Below are 22313 nucleotides of genomic sequence, written 5' to 3'. Positions count from 1 at the left end.
CCAACTAGCTCTCCTGCATGAGTAACCTTGACCTTTGTTATCCAAATGTTGTTTTTCTGAGAAACACCTGGTGTTTGCTTCAATAGCTCATGATCCAGATGACACGGGTTGATCCAATTCGGTGACTTTGTTTGCAAAATACAGTACACCTAGCCTGGTTACTAATTTTTTTCTTTTCCTTGAATTGCACAATATACTGAACCATCAACGTTGACTCTACACAATATGCGAAGCACAATCGACCCACACTTTTTTTGAAACACTAACCTAGTTGACTATACTATCTGAACGCAGTTGCTAGTCTTGCAACTGACCTGGTTTAACATAAAAGAGGGAATTTATGCTTCTGCTTTTTTGGGGATACCAGATAGAAAGAAAAAAAACGCAGGGGGGGGGAAATAGTAGGAAAAAAAGGACTAGAGCCTGGTGATGGAACTTCAGAAGACGGTTCTCCAGAATTCCACTTTTGCAAGTGGATCCTATTTTTTTAGGTCTTGTCTCCGGTACGAGGGGCTGCCTGTTTTGGAAGGTTTGGGTTAGCTTCGCGGGCTAAGCCGCTAACCTTGGCGCAACATCAGGCCCCGCCTTGCTGGAGGAGCAACCCTCAGCGGCTTTCTGTTTCCTCCCGTCGGGGGTGGGAGGGAGCCTTCCCGCCGACGAGACCGTCTGGAAAGGGAACAAGTAACGTAAGAGCCCAGGGAAAGAAAATCGCCCGACTGAGGCGTGCGCCTGCGCGCGCCCAATTCTGCCTGATATACACAGGCGCACATGCCTTCGCTCCCCTTCTGTGCTGCGGCGTCGAGGGAGGGGGCGGGCGAGCGAGCGAGCGAGGCAGAAGCTGGTGCTGCTGTGCGCGAAGGAGGCACAAAGAAGCGGGGTTGCTGGAGACGGGCGGGCTGAGGCAAGGGCTGCGTTTCCCTCCCCCACCCACCCACATCCACCCGTCCTGAATGGAAGCCCCGCTCGGCCGAGCAGCCTGGGATCTCCGCCGCTTGCAAACCGGCGCTTGCAGAGCGGACTCGCGCTCACTTTTGGCTCCAGGGACTGACACGCTGCGGGTCACGACGGCGCTGAAAGGAAGGCGAAGGAGAAGTTGTTGAGCATCCTCCGTCTCGCTCGCTGCCGTAAGCCCGACGGGAGGCGATGCTGCAAGCCACCGCCACCGTCTCCTCGAGTGCTCCCTTGCCGGCCGAAGGCTCCCTGGAGCCCGAACAGCCTTCCCGCCTGTGAAAGGGGAAGGGAAAAAAAAAAAAAAAAAAGGCGTCCGGGCGAGCGCGAGCGATTCTGGAGCTCTCGCCGGGTTCATCGACGCGCTGCTGCTGTTGCTGTTGCCGCCGCCGCTGCCGCCTGAGGCGGCGGCACTCGAATCTGGCGTGGTGGAAAATCTTTGCGCTCCCCCCACCCCCACCCACCGCGGCTGGCACCCGTGTAAGCAGCAGCTTTTGCTTGGTGGATGCGTATGAATGAGTTCTGCACCGAATGGGCGCAAAAAGCGCCCCAGGTCCACCGGCTCGATCTTCCAAATCGGCAAAACGTCGCTGCACGGCAGAGACTGCGAAGGCCGAGACAGCGGCAGCACCGAGGGCGCCCCTAAGACCCAGAGACTAGCCCTGGATGACTGCAAGATGGTGGGTACCGCGCAGCTGCGCCCCCTCCCCTTTGTTGTTGTTGTTTTTTTGGTAGACGTGTTCGTGTGGGGCTCGGTGGAGGGACCACTCCTCTCCCCCACCAACCCTTACCCCCCCCCCGTCTCCCGCTCCTTGTCTATTCCGATCACGTGCAGCTGCACTATTTTTAAAACTGCAGTCCGCAATTGAGTTGACACCCTTTTTTTTTTTTTTGCTCAAGTAGCGGCTTCAAGACCAGGGCTTGTGAGGCGGCGGCGTCGTCAGGAAGGCGTGGGGGGGGGGGAGAGGGGGGTGCGTTATAATGATGGGTTTATTTATTTTTCTAAGTGTTTAATAGGTTGGAGAAAGAGCTCCCGTTTATACGTCTTTCGTAGGAAAGGTTTAAAGAAAGATGCGGTTTTGGAACATCGGGGCTTGCGTGGGGCAGTGGATACTACAGAAGTAGCAAACATCTGCTACTTGTTTGGTAGTATTTGCCCACCGTGTAATCTGGAACGGTACTTCTACGCCCTGTGTAGTAGACCTCGGAAACCCCCAGAGCAGGCATTTTCTCTGCTTCCCCTTAATTTCGGAAGTGGGAAACAAGAAAATAAATAAATAAATAAATAAATCTCACACAGTTCCGCTGGCTCAATAGAAAACAAGGCTGTGAATGCACATGGAGGTGATATTAAAAGATGTGCACCCGTCTTTTTCACGCCAGAGTTGTGCTAACTTACTGGTGCAAGTAGCAGCTGTGCCTGTTGATGTATGAACTAACTTGCCACTTCAACCCCCAGGGTAGATAGGAAGTTAATCTACTAGAAGTATATTCTTCCCAAATCCAAATTACGTTGAACTTTGGTGCAATTGAGCTCTGTAGTATGGTTAACTTATAAATTCATTAAGATAGAGCTCTAACATCGAACTGTTCCTTTTTTTAAAAAAAAACAATTATATTTTTATGCTAATTTGTGCAGTTGAAAAAGCTAAAATCATAGTACTTGTTAGGAAAAATCTATTAGTTTTCTAATTTCCCTATTTAAGTACTTACCCTTTTGGAATCTATTGGTTGCAGATACTTCTTAGGCTATTATTTATAGTGACCATGACTGTAAACAATGCATGATTTAAAAAAAAAAAACATTTAATGACAACTCAAAAATAGTTACACAAAACATTTTGGTTGCAATCATATATAGATTTACTTCAGAATAAATACTGAATTCAGAAGGAATTTCCTTTGCATAAACTTATATAGGATTGTAAATTGCCTTGGGCTTCTAATTTTTATATAAATGTTGAATTTGTCAGAGTTAGCTGAAGTTGAAATGCAGCTCAGGAAGGTCTGAGCCTTCATAAATCAAGCAAGAGAATTTTAGAATTACTGCTTTTATTTCAATGTGATATAAGTAGTCTGAACACAGTGGGCTGAGATAGGCAGCAGACCAGTCTTCTATTTCAGACACATTAGATTGGAATATGCATCTTCCTTCAGCAAGACCTATGTGTCCTAAAACAACAAATTTACATTGAGATTTGTGTAATTAGCTCTTGATAAGGCTGCTGTACACTTAATGGGATTCTTACTGTAATCTATGAATTTAAATAAAAGTCCATTTTGTAAAATGAAACTACTGATTATTTGCGCTGAAAATCTTTTTCAATGGAAATATGTGATCTGGGCTATGAAGGTTACAATATTGAATGTAGTCATTTTCTTTAGGAAATGATTTTCTTAAACTTTTTAGTATTCTTTTCATTTTAGGGCATTTAAAAAATCTTCCCATTTAAATTTCTTTTAAATGCAATTGTGAGTTTACAAAACGTTAACTTTTAAAAATAAAGCTTGACATTCATAAGGTTCTATTAAGGCTCAGCAAGTGTCACAAAAGAGCTTTTGAGGATAGTGTTTTCAAGCCTTGGTTTGGGCAGTCTGTCAAATGTGATTTTCTTTGTCAGGCCCATAACATACTAATCTGGAAGGGAAAGCATGGAAGATTTATTTTATCACACAGTGCACAACAGTCCCTTGGAGTTGAACTGATTGGCCAGAGAATCCAGCTATGGATGTAGAGATGTTTCACTTTGTACAACAGAAGTGTTGAAAATATAATTTGGTGTTAGGATTATGGCAAAATATAGGCCAACTCAACAATAAGATATATTGTTGTTGGTTACATATATTCAAATGAAGGGATGCCATTTTATGATAGTTTGAGGATTAAACGGTGGACAAATCTGAACTGTGTTACAAATTAATGTTAGAATATATTGTTAATCTTTTCCCTTGTTGCATACCATACATATACAAACGTTAATGTCTCAGAAGAGAAATCAACAATAGTAATTGTGTTAAGCAGAATGATAATGATTCATTTAACCCTGAAGCCTTGAGTTGGAAGTATTTTTATATACAGACTAAGGTACTAGTACAAATATTGAATGGCAAGGGATTTTTCCTCCTAGATGAATAGTCAGATTCTTAAGAATAGTAAAAACAGCCTTGGAGCCAGGAAAAGCAGTTTAAAAAAATAGCAGAGGAATGAGTGACACATTCCACTCCTGATAGACAGCAAGTCAGAAAATTGGGGTGGGTGGGTGGAGGCTAGGGCAGGGGGCATAGAGGAGAAACTATTTCTGGAAACATTATATTCTTTCATGATAAAATATTTGGCTTCTGGGAAAAGAGAAGCTGTTAGTCAGCCAGCTTCAGCGTGTAAAAACACTTTCAAAGGCTTAAAATATGTGGAATATCTTCATTTCTTAGTGAAATTGCATGCTCTGGGTGAGCAAAGGGCAGCTTTTATAACATGCTTCATTATTTATGGCATGGTAGGGGCAGATCTTCGTTCTTTTTCAAATGCCTACATCAGCATGGCTGGAGCAACATTTTTTTTAAAAAAATCCTGCTTTATCTTTCACTGCAGCAAAACGTTGGTTTTATGTAAATGGATTTTTCTCTTTCTCTTTCTCAGCTTGTCCAGGACTTCAACACCCAGGTGGCTCTGTATCGGGAATTGGTCATTTCCATTGGGGATGTCTCAGCCAGTTGCCCATCGTTACATGCTGAAATGCACAGAACACGTACCAAAGGATGCGAGATCGCCTATCAGGCACACCAAAAGCTGTCTGCAATCTCTGGGTAGGAGACTCTTTCAGTCTACTCGCCTGAGTTGTTACCAGTTCTGTACAAGGTTTAGGAGCAAGAGATAGCCACTATTGTATTTTAATAGCCTGGATTTCGGTTAAAAGGTTTAATTCGTTCTGAGCTGGCTTTTGGGATAGGAAAGCACCTCTTTGGTCTTTAGTTACAGCTCTCAGAACATTTGGAGGAAAGCTGTGCCATTTAAAATCGTTTGAAACTGAAAGCATTTTGTAACCTGCTGTAACAAACAGAAGTTCATAGTTAAGCTGATACGAGTCTTTGACAGAGATAGAGGAACTTTTAAAAAATACATTCTAAAATACAAAGTTAAAGAGCGACATTATTAGACCAGACTATTATTTTAAAACTTTTATTATCTATTAACTGGAAAATAGCATTCTAAATAATGTTACAATATGCTTTCAGATGCTACATTTTTGTTTTGCTTCAAAACTTACAGCTAAAACAGCAAATCACTTCTAAACTAACGTAATAAACAGTTTGCATCTGTGATTATGCCCATCAGTTACATCTAAGGTGGAAATAAAACTGGAATACATTTAATTTACATTGGATGTACATTTTATGCAGCCTTGCAGTACTAATTGTACCTGCAAACAGGACTCTAAAAACCTAATAATATTCATTGAAGTATTTTACTTTTAGCTGCTACCAAAATACAAATATTTTGGATGTTATACAAAAGGCAAGCATATTAAAAGCAACAGACTCTACCAAAAGATAAGATAGTGATTTAAGTCATTAAAACTACAAATTCAGACTTAAATTTTATACTTAGGCATAGTTAAAGGTAAACTGAAAGGCGGGGGTGCAGGGGGTTTAGCCAATGTGGAAGGCACCATTAAACTCCATTGGGGAGCAAATTCATCATATTCAGTCATGACAAAAAGTCAGGCCCCAAGTCGTAGCATGGTGGCCATCTACTGTTGAAGATGTACTTCCCCAGATGATTTAAATGATGGGAACTTTGCAAAAGGAGGCAATGTCTAAGGTATCCTGAACCGAAACTATTTAGATCTGTAAAAACAAGTGACTCCTTATATTGCACCCAGAACTAAATTAGCAACTAGTATAGAGATTTCAAAATTATTGTTAACTTTGTCTCTAAAAAATAGACTGAAGACCAAAGTGGGTATAGCACTTTGTACCAGTATTTCACACATGGGTAACCCAACACTCAATGTATTATCTAAGTGAAGCTTAGAGGTTATAAATTGCTTTTAGGTCATTATTTAGGAAAGAAAGCCTATAATAAATGCTTCCATCTAAGGAAATAAGAGGTCCTCCTGCACAATAACTCACAATTTGAATATCTGCTCTGCATAGGAAAGTTTGACCCCATCTTATCTGTCATCTGAATTATGTCTCAATTTATTTTCCTTCTATCTCTTAAATCAATAATAAATCGTAATTGACAGTAATTGACAAGCATAACTAAATAGTCCTATCTTGTTTCAGTTAAAGCAAAATTCAAAGCTCTAGTTTTAGTAGTGATTGAGTAATTTTAAACACTCTTGTCATGCTATAAACTTTTGGAGACGTAATGTTGTTTGATGCAGATACACTTAGCACTAAGGATGCAAAGGTTTTAATATTAGGGATAAGAAGTACACCTTTCTGTCATCAAACATTGTAATAATTTATTGGCAACAGTGCCATTAGTTTGAATAAGTGCTCAGTAGAGGCTTTGTAATTAGTTCAGCAAGCAGCATAAAAAGATGCAAGTAGCCACCAAAAATACAGCATTTAAAAATTGAAAAGTGGAAAACCAGAAGTCCTCAAAACATGCATTTAAAAGCAAGTTTGTAAATAAACATTAGTTGTAATAAACAATGAATATCAGTAATTGCCTATCTTACAGATAATTCTTAAAACTCAGAACCTGCCTTATACTCTACTGCAGCCTATTTTAGGTTTATAGGGTCTGCTCTGATTGACAGTATCTATCCATATCTCAAGTGGAAGACTTTTTCATTAAATATCAATAATTCTTTCAATGAAAACACTAAGCTAAATGTTAGGCCACCATTATATCATGCTCTTCTAAGCTAGGAACCCATACTTCGGTTCCTAACCCTACTTGCTTTTATCATGCCAAATTAAGCATATATTTTACAAAGTAGATGAGTCAAGTAGAAGAGAATTTGGATTTAATTTCAGTTTTGCTTGTGCCAGAATGCTATACTGGGCTGTGGCCCTTAAATAGGCATCTGTGATAATTACACAGATATGAAGTCCGTGGCTCCAAATTTGCTATTTTGACATTTTCTTTTAAATGCATGGCAGTGTAACTGATGTAATCTTGTTTCCAACCTTCACTACTGGCTTTCAGACTGCGGTAGGGATTAAAAATGCCCTTTTACTTACACACTGTTCTGTACATAGCCCCTGAAATGTTTATTAAATTAAAGATACGCATAAAGGTCAGAAGTAGGACAGAGCCTGCTTCAATTTTCCCTAATACTATTTGTTCATGCTGCCCTTGTTTGCCAGACACCTGACCCATCATTCCCATTCCCAACCAGCCAGGGTATCATACTTGGCTGATGTCTTTTGAATGAACCTTGTGAAAGTCCTTAAAGTGAAATATTTGGATGGTCAATCGATCCAGCAAACAGACTGGACTGGAATGGAATAGTAGACAGAGCATTTCTTCAGTCTATCTGAAGCATCCATTTCATCTTGCCTAGTGGTAGGGCTAGCCCTGAATAGATGAGCAGGTTTACTTTTTGCTTCTTCAAAAAAAATTGCAGGAAATAATACTGTGTTCCATTTAAGGATCTTTTTAAAAAAAAAATAGTTATATACAGGTAATTTCAGTTTCACAGTTCCTTTTATAGGTTTGCTGCAAATCTTATGGAATATTACTGAGTTGTGATTGATGTGTAATGTACTAAAAAGCTGAGGGAAAATTCTCTGGTGGATGTGCTTTAAATTGGAATTTCTACACTACTAGTAAAACCATTTAAAACTAATTAGTCCCAGTTTCCTAAAAAAAGCAAAAATAGGGATTCCAAACATTTGTGTGATTGAAAAAAATAGATTTATAACTATTTTCAAACTGTATTTTGCTTAGAAAATTTATTTTAAGAAAATAATGTGTGAACCTTAGAGAATTTAAGCTAGTGGGGTGTTTGAATAGAAAACTATAACTGAAAACATAATTTTAATCATTAATAAAATAGCAAACAGGTCAGTTTGAGTTGTGCTCCTGAGATGTGAATTCCTCAAGATGCTAAATAAGATTTAATAGTTAAAATGTGGCTGAAATTTTCCATCCATAGGACTATGGAAAGTTGGGTCGATCTACATCTTCCCATGATAATCTTTTTACGAGGCAGAAGATGCCACGTGTCTATGGTCTTCAGCTTCCTGGCTGTGAGAGAAGATTTTATTTCTCCCCCTTGCTTTTAAAGAGCAGTTTAGTTGTACACCAGAAAGGGATTAACAAGATGCTTTATCTTTGGAATAAATGGTAGTGTATAAAACATTATTCAGCACTAAGAAATAGTGATAAATGAAAATAAGTTTAGCTGTGGCTCCACCTGTGACACTGGAAGTAGATTAGGACAGATAAAATAAACCAATTGTTTACACAATCAATATTTAATTTTATGATGCTTGTTGACATAGGATGCAGTGGTGGCCATTGGCCTCCATAGCTTCAGAGGAGTTTGATAGCTATAGAGCTGTTGATTTTGTGATATTACAGTTCAGATTTCCCCATTCTCTTCTGCCTAAAAGACTCCCAGATTTCCCCATTCTCTTCTGCGTAAAAGACTCCCAGAATAGTTTGCAATTATGTACATGTGAAACAAAACTGCCTTTGCCTACATGCTTATAGTCTAAAAGACACCATTCAAAAGGAAGGCAGACTGGGAATAAACAACCAACTTAAGATGTCATTAGAGTCTTGGGAGTAAAGTTAAAACAAAATAAATTCAACTGGGAATGGTGCTAGGTTAGAAGATAAGGGATTGGCTGTTGCTGGTTTTTCTCTGGTGGCCTCAGCAATCATTGGTGATAACTGGAAGAAGAAAACTCAATTGGAGTTGTATTCAGGAAGGAGGGAACATTCCAGTGAATAAATTTGGAGACCCAGAACAGGGAAGAATCCTTTTTTTTTTCACAAGGGAATGAAAGAGGACATGCTGGGTTAACCTCTATTCTTATGTATATACAAAGACACAAACCGTGAACTTTTTCCAGAACTGTGGAGCACATACTTCAAATCTATATCTGATGCTTTAACAAAGTGAAGTATAGCTATTGCTAAAGTGAGAAGTAATTAGTCCAAACAGCTATTCAAACCGAAGGCTACGGATTTTATTTTTCATATACTTGTATGCCCATCTCCACACTGCATTACTAATCCCCTAATACATGGGCAGGTATAGTGTTTCCAAGAGTCCTAAAAGAATCTAGGGGAGTCTACATTTGCCAGATACAGAGCAGAAAGGGTTATCATGAAAAGGAAGTGCAGAATTGAAACATAAGAAGCTTATGCTTACTTTGTTTCAAAGCAAAGAAGCACAAATACACACACACACAAATATACATACACATGCTCAATTTCTGATTAGTCAAAGACAGTTGGAAAAATACTGCCTGCTTTTGCAATTACTTAATTTATATAAGAGAAACCAAATATGAGGTGCTTGAGTACTATTTCATCAAAAGAAGTAGATTGAATGGTTTTATTTTATTTTATTTTTGTTTGCCTTCAAGTCAGTGTTGATTTCTTGTGACTGCCAGGATTAGTTCCTGCAGTTCTCTTGGCAAGATTTCTTGGAAGTGGCTTGCTATTGCGTCCTTCCTGACATGGAGAGAGTCTCCTCAATCAGATTGAACCGCTTGGAAGGAATGTAGATGAGGATGGGAGAAATAACACCATCTTCCTCCTCTTCATGCTTCTCCTCATAGACTTTTCCGGATCTTTACTGCAGAAGTTGAAGCCCAGGCTGCCAAAGGACGACAGCTGGACAGGATATACAAGCAAAGGAAGTAGCAGCTAGTCCCACTGCTTGTTGCCACAGTTCAGACACCTCTCTCAATCATTTCAGTTGAATCAATTGCTACTCAGCTGTTTTAGATAAATTATACTGTTTTTGTAATCCTTTAAGAGTTTTATAAAATGTGTTATTAGCATGCATTGGTCTAGAGCAATGACCCCATTTTTGGCCCAACCTTTTCAGGAAAAAAAAATACTTCCCAGTTTTAAATAACAATTATTTCAAAGTGTTAATTTCTCATGGAATTAAAACTTATTTTTTTCCCCAGTGTACATCTGACTGCCTACAGTAAAGTTCTGGTTGAAACTAGAATAAAATGCTTTCTGCAGTTTCTAAAGTTGCAAATGATAATCCTGTAATCCCGTCCATAGAAGTACATGTTTGAGTCTTGTGTTCACTTCATTAAAAAAAACAGGTTAATTAAGTATGCCCATGGCACAATTGAGAATTAAGAAAAAGTCCCATATTAATTCAGGAGCTGCAACCTGGAGCATGAAACCAAAATTTAATCAGTGTTAACAATTTGTCTAAAACATCCAAGTCAAATGAGCATTAGGTTAAATGGTTATCTGAAATGATACACCAGCCCAAGGATCCTCACAACACGAAGGTGAAGAGCTCCCTCAAGTGGCAGTTCTCAGAAGCCCTATCCAAACTCACTAGGTCAAGTTCACCTCAGATCAAGCTAGAAATTATACAGTTTATGTGAAATAAGAGACTTTGTATAGTAGAAGAAGCCGAAGGCAGCATAAACCTCCTGGAACGATATACAATACAGCTAGCTCTGAGGAGAGGTCACACTCTCCTAAAAGGACAGAATATCCTCCTCTTAACAAACATGATCAGAGAAAGCCATGTCACAGGAAAAGGAGGTAGCAGGCGCCTGCGCTGAGCGCAGAGGTAGTATTCAACCGGTTCGGATCGGTTCAGGCGAACCGGTAGTGGCAACCTGTGGGTGGGGGTAGGCCCGCCCAGGCGCAGTGCCGTCCTAGATCGCTGTGTTTTTTATGCCGCATGCATGTGTGGATGGCACACATGAGCAAATTGCTGTGTTTTGTGACACCGCATGCATGTGTGGACGGCAAGTGAGTGTGCGCGCTCACATTTCCGGTGCTGGGCAAACTGGTTGCTACACTGTACCACCTCTGGCTGAGCTGAGAAAAATGTATTGTCTCCCACAGTATAACCCTCAAAAGAATCCACAGCACAGCAGTGGGCTGGGTAAGGTGCAGAGATACGGTGCTTCAATCCCAGAGTATTCAAACAAACAAATCTTCATCTTTAGGAGGTTAAGTATTTGCAAAGACTCATTTTATTCAGATGTAACAGAGGTTTCCAGAAGTACCTGGCCACAAAAATGTTATATAACTGGTCAAAATTACAACAGACTTTAAGAAAAACTACTTACAACCCATCCTCAGTGTTATGACAGTTGCCTCTCACCCCACAATCACGTTTCAGGTGTTGAGCAACCAACTTGCTTTTATAGTGTTGCAGTGTTCTCAATGGTCACATGACACAATTTGCAACACTTTGCCTTTTTCATCATGTTCAATGGGCAAAAAACACCCATTGAATCTGGTGAATTCATATAATGACCAGGATGACTTGTTTTACAGCTGTCGTAACACAGTTATAAAATTGAGTCGGGTCACGTGGTGCCTTGGTTTATGATTACAACCAAAATTCAGGGCTTTATACTGGTTGTAAGACAAAGATTACTTATTATCAATCTCCTTCTGTAAATTGTGGCCTTCCAGCACGGGACTGCTTGTTGTAGCTTTCACAAACCTACAACAATCCTTTCCTCAGTCCTTTCTTTAAAGAGCATGAAGTTTCTCTCTTCCCATCAATGATTCCTAAAACAGTTTCCTGCTACTATCCAGCGATATCCACAATGAGACTTTCGGGGACTTCAAGCCTAGCCTGAATCCCATTTAAACCCTGCCATGAGTCAGAGCATTTTATATAGAAAATGACATTTCTAACAGTCACACAGTAATGTCTTTCACTGAGACTAGGAAGTCATCCTCCCCTCCTGCTATAATTCTCAAACTCAGTTGAATTAGGATTTGTGCAAACTGACATCTCATGAGTCATCAGAAATTAAGTTGAGTAGAATGAAGATAAATAGAATAGACAGTCTTCTAGTTTCCTTCTGACTGCCACAACCAGGTCCCAAAGCTTCAGTGACTATGATGTTCAGGTAAATCAAGGGTTCCATTGAGCTGCCTGCAAGTCCTAAAATAAGCCTGCTCCATAGGAAATTGTGGCCCACTTTACTGGAAATGCAGTCACTGCCATCCTCAACATTAATCTTCCCTGAGTGATAACTGTATTTGTATCTACACAGTCTGCCTTTATAATGAACCATAAGTTCTATTCTCTTGAAGCTTGGTTGAAGCCTTCTCAGTAGGAGGACACTCAGGAGAGTGGGAGAATGCATTTGTTTTGTAATGATGAAAAGATTGATTTGTCACCAGTTTTTAAAAAATTAATGGTAAAAGAGTTTTAAATGTCATGTATCATTTGTTTCATTGTAATATATATATGAGGTATTTTTCAAAGTGTGGTCTGAGGACTACTGTGAGTCATCAACAACCATTCAAGGTATCTAGGAAGTCAAATAAATCAATACTTAAAATTTCTCAGTTTTAATTTCTGATATAATAAATATCAGTGGATATATAACCCACATAAAGCTCTTTGAGATAATCATTTTTAGGAATGTAAAAGGGTCCTGAAATCAAAATATCTAAGAATCACTGCCAAAAGCAATTTCACAATACCTAATGGGAGCATTACCCACTCGATTTCTTCCTTTGCAGAACTGAAAAAATGGTGATAACGTCATTTAAAAACATGTCACCTATGAAATTTATAATCCTTTTTTATAAGTCAGATAGAAGGCAATTCCATATATTATTATAATTGCTTAAGTCCTGGATTAGCATTGTGGATTGACCTTGTGTTCCTCTGTCATCATCTGTGTTTGGCAGCTGGCTGATTAATTTCCAGGTCAGATGTAATGCAAAAAAAAAATAGTTGTTGAACATACATTGGCAGGAAAAATACTGCAACATGTGGTGGTATCAGAGTTAGTGTTCCCAGGCAGGAATAAATAATTTACACAATCTCATAAGAAATCCAGAGAACTTCAGATAATTATTATTGAAGAAAGAAGCTAAAATGAATGAATTTTGGTTCCCCCCCCCATTTTGTACACTTCTTGGCGCTCTCGTTTAAATTGGGCAATATGTTTCCATCTGTCCTTTTGATTGTACAACAGTCAGAATGCAAACTGTAGGAGAAAGTCACTAGAGAATTATACTAACCTGAGATTATTCTTTATGACTACGGGAGTAGTTGAACTATTTTGCTGCTCCTTTCTGAATGACTGGTTGTGTTTTGTAATAGAAGATGTCAAGAAAAGAAATAGAACTCAAAGTAAGGACTAGAATTTGAGTGGAGGGAGGATTTGACTAATTTTTGAACTCCTTAAATGGTCAGGTACAGAGACTGTTGGCTGGCTTATGCAAAGATACCAGTGTTTTGAGAATGCAAGCAGTTAATAACCATTAAGCCTGTTTTGTTACCTGATTCCGAGCATTGGAGAAAGGATGTGGAAGGCTATGTAGAAATGCACAATTATTCCACTTTTTTCTCATTTAGTTTGTTTCAACCATGTACCTTCTTTTATTACATATTGAATATTTCTCTTTCCCTTTACCCATTATGAAATGTTTCAATTTGAATTTAAGATTTTGGTCAGAAGTCTGTGATTGGGCATCTGCCAGAGGCCTTTTATAATTTTTCCACTTAGACTCCTTGAAATATTGAGAGTCCTTCTGTCTGGCCTCTTCTACCCTGTTTCCCCCAAAATAAGAAATCCCCTGATAATAAGCCCAATCGGGCTTTTGAATGCATGGCAATAAGGCCAAGCACTTATTTCAGGGTTCAAAAAAATATAAGACAAGGTCTTATTTTCGGGGAAACACAGTACTTAAACCCCACATTAAGTCACTACTGTTAGTCAGCTTACTTTCTGATAGGTATAATTACTTCCCAGCAGTGCCTGATAAAAACGAAGTCAGCGTGTCAGAATTTCCAAGATTTTCCTTGATGATTCATTGCTTACTATGACAGTTGTTTGCAATGAAGTGGGATTTATCATTTGCTTGGCTTCCTAAATAACTTTTCTTACAAGATGAAGTGCCTTCTGGTAGAAGGGTGTGTGATAAGAGATGAATATCAACAATAGAATAGAATAGAATTCTTTGTTGGCCAAGTGTGATTGGGCACACAAGGAATTTGTCTTCAGTGCATAAGCTCTCAGTGTACATAAAAAACAAGGAGTAGCACCATCAGGTGGACTCTGTGGCTGAAGTACTTGGAGATGTTACTTGGTTCTAAACTGAACCCTGACATTCCATTTTTAAATCGAGATAAGAGAAGGACAAACCAAATTGCCACCTTCATAATTTGATAACAAATTGCAACTCATGGAAATTTTCAACAGTTAGGATGATTTTGAAGTGGTAGCATATTGGGATGCTGCACAGTAGCTCCAAGGAAATAAAATGGTCTCAAAAAAATTTGAGATGCAAAGAATGAAGTAAACTAAAAGCAAAGGATTTTGGATGGACATAGAATAATTGTTGACTTTGACAGTATTTTCTATGCCCTCACAGACCACTAACTCAGAACTGGCAAATAATCTCTGCTAACATCAAAATGTCCTTTGTATATATTTTTATCCCCCACCCCCCACATTAGTGCAAGATTTTACACAAAGAAAGTTTAGATCTGGATTCCATTAGGAGGGTCTGAAATACATAGAAAACCTTTCAGTAGAATTGATTTTGTTGCAGGTATATATTTCCTTTGGGGATTTTATTAGTAAACACAAGTTCAGGGGATGCGAGATGACTACAATATTCACTTTAAAGAAATTGAAAGTTAAGAATACATGGGTATGCAAGTGCCTTTTTATTGAATGAAACTTTTCTTCTGCCTCGCTCTAATAAAAAAATTAGTAACAATTTTAAAGCACAATTTAGTATTAGCAAGGAAATGCAGAAGAAAGCTGACATAATGGACTTATTGACAAATAAATTTGTTGGTTTCTAGAATGAATAGTAAAATGATTTGGTGAACCCTGCACTCTCTTTTTAGTGTATTTTAGAATGATGCCCTATTGCTTGATTTTTCCTGCTGTGTTGTGTTGCAATAACTATTTTATGCTATTAAAATCATTCAGAATAGTGACTACTACCGTGTTTCCCCAAAACTAAGACATGTCCGGATAATAAGCCCAATTGGGCTTTTGAGCGCATGCACTAAAATAAGCCCTCCCCCCCCCGAAAATAAGCCACTCCAAAAATACTTAGACCCATGCGCAGGGAGGGAAGGGAGGGGGAACATCAGAGCTGCTGCTGTCTGAGATCAGCAGGCCAGATTCGGTGAGACGGATGCACCTCTGCCACTCGGGAGAAGAAGGGAGAGGAGGCGCTGCGAGAGCACCCATTTTTCATGTTCTTTTCCTCCCGGGCAGCAGCAGTGCAGTCAGCTCTCCGAATCTGGCTTGCCGATCTCGGCCAGTGAGGGGGAGTGGCAGGTGGGAAGGGGTGGGGCGGCAGAGAAGCAAGAATTCTGCCGTTCGCCCAAACCCCAGATCTCCTGTTTGCCCTGCAGGCTCTTCAAGAGGAAGGCGATCGAGCCAGTCCGTGGCTTTTGCAATCCAAGCCAGTGCTTCTTCTCCTGCTCCCCTTTCCTCCCCCCTGAGCGGTGTGTAACTTGAGAACTTGGATTCTCTCTTTTAAACTCTTCCTGGCTGTCCTTTTGTACTCCTCTTCAGCTCCAGGAGCTGCAACCAACCCCCATCCCACCCCATCCCTGGCTGGGGGTGGGCTTGAGATATCTTTGGCAAGGCTGGCCAGGTGCCCCTCAGGGTGGAGACCCCCACCCTGGCCCCCTTGGCCGCTTTGAGAGCGGCCGTGCAAGCCCAGCCCAGTCCACCCAGCCTCCTTGGTTGGCAGCCAGGGAAGTGGGATGGGGGGAGAGAAGGTCCAAGAATACCCCCAGGCTGCCCCGCACGCTTCTCCTGCCCCCTCGCCCTCCTTTCACACAAACAGCCAATCGCATGGAGCTTGCTTGCATACAGGCTTGCCAGAAACTCCGCCTCCTTCCTGCTTTGTGCTCCAGAGCCTTTCTTGTCCAGGATGCCGTGGAGCCTGGCGGAGCTGGCTGGAGAGGCACCGGCCGATTTCAGCTGCGGCCAAGCCTGAAAAGACACCTGTTGTTGGCCTTCGCACCCTGCACCAGGTGAGCCCCGCTCACTTCCCTTTTGACCTGCTCCGCATCGGGCATTACCTTGGCTCGGGAGTCGGACTCAGGACCCTCCTCTGGGGTGTCCTTCCACCCAACCAAGCCCTGCCAACTTTACAGGAGTGGGGGGGAGTTGGAAGAAAAGAAAAGTTTCTGGGCATTGGGCAGCTGCCACGATTGCTAGAGGCAGTGGCCTGAGCTGCACCAGCAGAGCAGCTGGTTAGTGCTCTGGCACTAGTCCCCCTGCCGGGGGGCCAAGATTTTGAAGTCCTGCACCTCAAATATAATAAGACCCCCGATAATAAGGCCAAGGCCATATTTTGGGGGTCAAAAAAAAATAAGACCCTGTTTTGTTTTCGGGGAAACATGGTAGTTAAAGAAAGTCTCAAGTCTGATCCCTGGCTTCCTTAGTTTCAAAAAGAATTTGTAGCAGTTTATTTGAAATATTTGAAGAATCTAGAAATAGGTAATACTAAGTAAGGTGGTTAAATAGTCTCTTTGGATATAAGACGACTTCCTACTTAGAGCCTCCTGTATTTGAGCTTGACTCATAATGCTTGAATAATTTAATTTCACATCTACGTGGTTTTCTTGGCAATAGTTCAGAAGTGATTTGCTATTGCCTTCTTGCAGAATCCCCCCCCCTTTTTCCTGTCTAGCTTGGGGTCCTAGCTTCTTGGTAGCTACCCAGTCAGATAGTAACCATGTTCCACTGTTAGCTTTTCAGCCAAGGTCAGAGAGTGTTGAGCAAAATGAGTAAGTAAATTGTCTAAAGTGATCCAAGACAGCTTCTCATATTCCTGGGAAAAATTAAGCATTTTCTGGAAATGCTGCAAAGGCATTGCTAAATGAGAAAAAAAATGAAGGGACCATAGTCCAAACAGATTGCCAGTTTGCCTGTCTAATGCAGGGGTCTCCAACCTTGGCAACTTTAAGCCTGGAGGACTTCAGTTCCTAGAATTCCCCAGCCAGCTTTGGCTGTGACTGGGAGTTGAAGTCCTCCAGGCTTAAAGTTGCCAAGGTTGGAGACTCCTGCTCTAATGAATGTAGGGCGTTGTTCAGTTCCACTTGAAAAAAAATATGAGAGCTAACTAATTCTAATGTTCCAATTCTCTGACTTGAAACGTTTCCTTCCCTAATATGCTCCATATTAAATGTTCTTTCCTAATATGCTCCATATTGAATGTTCATATCATCTTGATCAGCATTTATTGCTATGTGAGTATTTATATGTCATTGTATTGGTGATAGTAAGTCATTTAACCTATGAGAGTCTTGAAGTCTGTAATAGGTAATTTCTTCAGCACTTTCTAGAACGTGACTGTTTTTAGTTTGCCATAAAAGGGGGTGTAGAGTATATATAGAAAATTGGATCCAACTGAAAATTCAAGTGTGCATAATAATAAGAGTATATTTTGACTCCACTAAATTAAATTATTTTTCAGATATACTGTAGTTTTGGCCAAAAGTGTGGGTGCCTCTCAATGTTATCTAAAAAACAACCCCATTTGCCATAAAATAAGTTGAAACTAACACAACTACAGTACATAATGTTCTCCATATTCCTTAGAGCATACACATAACAATATATGTGGCCATATCTGCACAAGTACATTTCAAAACAAGACTAGAACCCTAACTTTCAGGTTAACTACAAAATGCTTTTATACCTAAAATATGAACAATTCTTTGATTGGCCATTCGTAAATTATATAATAAAAGAAAAATAAATTATTTTAAAGTATTCATCCGTGATCAAAGTCCAATCCTGTACTTCAGTAATTCATGAAGTAAAAAACAGAGTAATTTACCTATAACTGATACTCATAGAATATCTCTCTACTATGGGTTTACTTCCACCTTCTACTTCTTCTTGCATTTCCTGGGGGAGCTGCTCAGAAATTGAAGGTGAAGGTGCAGAGGGCTGTTGCCTCTCTTTTTTAAATAGCTTTGTGTTTGAACAAGTTTCAGCCTGTCCTTTTGTCATGGCCAGGTCTCATAAGCTTTCTACTGGATCTAAAAGTGCAAAAATGCACCCTTGAGATACAGGCAAGAAAAGCTGAACAGCCACTGAAGTTGGCTGTTAAAGTAAGTTAAAAAAACATTACATTTTAAAATTTCATGTGCCAGTATTGGACTTAAATGTTTATTTTTTGTGTCATTTTGTTATCGTGGTAAAATCAACCTAGGTGTTAAGGCATTAAATAAAAAAGAAAAAATATTGCTTTAAAGAAAGCAACGCATGCGCACCAGGGAGCTGCTCTTCCAGTTTCTGGCATTCCCGCACACACAAAGACCAGTTGGCCGACGCACATGTGCACACCGGAACTCAGAAGAGCAAAGGGGGAGAGCTGGTGTGCCCAGAGAGATGGCTCTGTGTGCCACTTCCAGCACACGTGCCATAGGTTCGCTATCACGGACCTACACGGTCCCTTCCAACTCTGTTATCTGCTATTTATTTATCTTTCCGGTATGTTTTTACTTGGATTTCTGCACTGAGCAGAAGTTTGGATGGCCTAGATCCAGGGTGGATTTGATTTAAATCGAGTTGATTTAAATCACAATTTAAATCACTAGTAAAAAGGCTTGATTTAAATCAACTTGATTTAAATCATAATTTTTAAAGAGCATCTGTCATCTCTGCTATTCCTTTGACCCACTGTTGACTCACCGATAGTCCCAGTGTTGCAGAATATACAGCCTCATGCTACATAACTAAGCTCCATTTCATGCTGAATAAACTAAATTATTTATGTATCTTAAATAGAAAACTATCTTACGATAGATTTTTACCCCAAAAGTTTTTTATTAAAATAAATTCAATAAAAATAAAAAATCCGATTTAAATAAAAAAAATCTGATTTAAATTTTAAAAATCTGATTTTTTTGATTTTTTTAATAAAAATCATTGATTTTTATCCACCCTGCCTAGATCAGTGTTTTTCAACCTTAACAAGTTTAATATGTGTGAACTTCCACTGCCAGACTCCCCCAACCAATTTCAGTTCTCCGAGTGGAAAGTCCATACATCTTAAAGTTGTCAAGGTTGAGAAACACTGTGGTTCTGCTGGCATGCTTGGAAAAGCCTGAGGTTTTAGTACAAAGCAACCTTTTGAAAATTCTTTTAAGTGTCTAGACAGAAACAAAGAAGGAGCCACAGAATGTTCAAAATCAGGTGGGAAGGATTCCCATGTGTTCATGGAATATCTGAAGATGGATAGTATGCCACTCGTAAAACTGAGAGGCTTTCAAGATTTTGTTATTCTACTTTACAATAGAGGTATTTCTACAATTCTGCTACTTCTGTTTCTTGAGCTTGGCTATACACAGAACCTATAGAGGTGAACCAGATTTGCTCACCATTTAAAAGAGACCATAAAAAAGCTAAAAGGGAAACAAAAAGATAGAACATCCCCTTGCTAGCAATCAACATTCAGATAAACAGAAATTAACACCAGAAATTAACACAGCAGACAAATAAGCAGTAAACAATACCCTAATAAAAGAACTATCAACTCAGACAAATTTATTTATTTATTTAATTTTTATACCGCCCTTCTCCTGAAGGACTCAGGGCGGTGAACAGTCAAAATAACATACATATAAAATGTGAAATAAAGCAATTTAAAATAATTAAACCAATTTGGATAAAAAACTCATCAGTTAAGAATCTTCAGCATAAAAATTTAGAACAATTAGAAGAAATTTATGCTAGCCCGGCTTGGTGAAACAGAAAGGTCTTAAGTGCACAATGGAAAGTACGAAGATCTGGGATCATTCATATCCCTGGGGGTATCCTGTTCCAAAGGGTAGGTGCCCTCACAGAAAAGGCTCTCCCCCTGGGAACCACCAGTCGACATTGCTTTAGTGATGGCACCCTGAGGAGGCCCACTCTGTGAGACCGTATTGGTTGGTGGGAGGTTATCGGTTGCAGAAGGTGGTCTCGTAGGTACCCAGGTCCTAAACCATGGAGCACTTTAAAGGTAAGAACCAACACCTTGAAGCACACTCGGAAGACCACCGGGAGCCAGTGCAGCTCGCGTAGGAAAGGTGTTACATGTGAGCGCCATGTCGCTTCCAATATCACCCGCGCAGCTGCATTCTGGACCAGTTGGAGCCTCCGTGTGCACCTCAAGGGGAGCCCCATGTAGAGAGCATTACAGTAGTCCAGACGGGAAGTGACGAGGGCATGGGTGACTGTGCATAAGGAGTCTCGATCTAGAAAGGGTCGCAACTGGCGAATCAGCTGAACCTGATAGAAAGCTCCCCTGGCCACAGCCATCATATGCTCTTCTAAGACAGCCATGTGTCCAGGAGGACACCCAAGTTGTGAGCCCTCTCCGTGGGGGCCAATGACTCACCCCCAATAGTCAACGATGGTATCAGCTGGCTATATCGGGACGCCGGCAGCCACAGCCACTCGGTCTTGGAAGGGTTGAGTCGGAGCCTGTTTCTCCCCATCCAGATCCGCATGGCTTCAAGGCACCGGGACATCACTGCAAGGGCATCGTTGGGGTGGTCTTGGTTGGAGATGTATAGCTGAGTATCATCAGCATAAAGATGGCATTGCACCCTAAAACCACAGATGAGCTCACCCAGCGGCTTCACATAAATGTTGAACAGAAGAGGTGAAAGGACTGACCCCTGTGGCACCCCACAAATAAGTGTCTTGAAATTGACCTCTGCCCTCCTGCCAACACACACTGCGACCAATCAGAGAGATAGGAAGAGAACCACCGTAGAACAGTGCTTCCCACTCCCAGCTCCTCCAGTTGGTGCAGTAAGATACCATGATCAATGGTGTCAAAAGCTGCTGAGAGATCTAATAGAACCAGGATAGAGGAGCAGCCTCTATCTCGAGCTCTCCAGAGATCATCAACCAATGCGACCAGTGTCGTTTCAGTGCTGTAACCAGGCCTGAAGCCAGACTGGAACGGATCTAAGTAGACAGTTTCATCCAGGTAGTGTGGGAGTTGCTGTGCAACCACATTCTCAACAACCTTTGCCACAAAGCGAAGGTTGGTGACAGGACAGTAGTTTGCTAGAATAGCCGGGTCCAAAGAGGGCTTCTTGAGGAGGGGCCTCATGACCGCCTCTTTCAAGGCGGAAGGCAAGAAACCATCACACAGAGAAGCATTTATAATCCTCTGGAGCCAGCCTCGTGTAACCTCTCGGGAAGCCAGTACCAACCAGGAGGAACACGGGTCCAATAAACATGTGGTTGGGTTCAACTTCCCCAGTAACCTGTCTACGTCTTCAGGGGTCACAGGGTCAAACTCATCCCAAATAACATCCTCAAGACTCGCCTCCATCACTCTGTCCGAACCTACCCAGTCAGAGTCCAAGCCTTCCCAAATTTGAGCGATTTTATCGTGTAGATATTGTGCAAAATCCTCAGCTCGACCTTGCAAGGGGTCTTCCTGTGCCCTCAGGTGGAGGAGGGAGCGGGTCACCCTAAACAAGGCAGCTGGGCGATTTTCTGCCGATGCAATAATAGCGGAAAAATAGTTATATTTTGCCGCTGCTATCGCCACTAAGTAGGTCTTAATATATGACCTCATCAGTGTTCGGTCAGATTCAGAACGACTGGCTCTCCAACTACTCTCTAGGCGTCTTTTCCAGCGCTTCATTTCCCTCAGCTCCTCGGAAAACCAAGGAGCCGGGCGAATTCGACGCCAGGTCAGAGGCCGCAAAGGCACAACTCGATCCAAAGCATCAGCGGCCATCCTATCACAGGTTGCCGCCAGGTCTTCAATCGAGTTGTGAGCTAGAGTCTCAGGAAATGGCCCAAGCTCCATCTGGAATCTATCAGGAGCCATCAGGCGCCTGGGGCGGAACCACTTAATCAGTTCCGCCTCCCTGCGGTAGTGTATAGCGGACAGAAAGTCAAGCCTAAGGAGAGAATAGTCTGACCATGACAAGGGTTCGATGACTATATCCCCTATATCTAGACCATTCAACCACTGGTCAGATACAAAAACCAAGTCCAGAATGTGTCCCCCCGTGTGAGTAGGGCCATGAACTAACTGGGTCAGGTCCATGGCAGTCATGGAAGCCATGAACTTCCAAGCTGCCTCAGATGTTTCACTGATGGACGTCAGATTGAAATCTCCCATGACAAGAAGCGTAGGAGTCTCAACCGCCACCCCGGCTATTATGTTGAAGAGCTCAGGCAGGGCTGCTGCTACGTGGCAGGGA

General features: G+C 41.2%; 1 protein-coding gene across 1 annotated transcript in view; it reads left to right on the top strand.

Annotated features, from left to right (window-relative positions):
- Nucleotides 1-833: 833 nt before the first annotated feature.
- RGS7BP (regulator of G protein signaling 7 binding protein) overlaps nucleotides 834-22313 on the top strand; it is a 64287-nt gene continuing 42807 nt past the window's right edge. The window contains exons 1-2 of the mRNA XM_070935861.1: nucleotides 834-1628; nucleotides 4586-4752. Of these exons, the coding sequence (XP_070791962.1) occupies nucleotides 1464-1628; nucleotides 4586-4752 (332 nt within the window). The 5' untranslated portion in view covers nucleotides 834-1463. The remainder of the gene's footprint in view (nucleotides 1629-4585; nucleotides 4753-22313) is intronic.

This window comes from Pituophis catenifer, unplaced genomic scaffold, assembly GCF_029215685.1.
Source record: "Pituophis catenifer annectens isolate HBS135680 unplaced genomic scaffold, rPitCat1.0.hap2 SCAF_2, whole genome shotgun sequence".
NCBI classification, from domain to species: Eukaryota; Metazoa; Chordata; class Lepidosauria; order Squamata; family Colubridae; genus Pituophis; species Pituophis catenifer.
The sequence above is the reverse complement of the archived record's forward strand: the minus strand, read 5'-3'. Positions and strand labels throughout refer to the sequence as shown.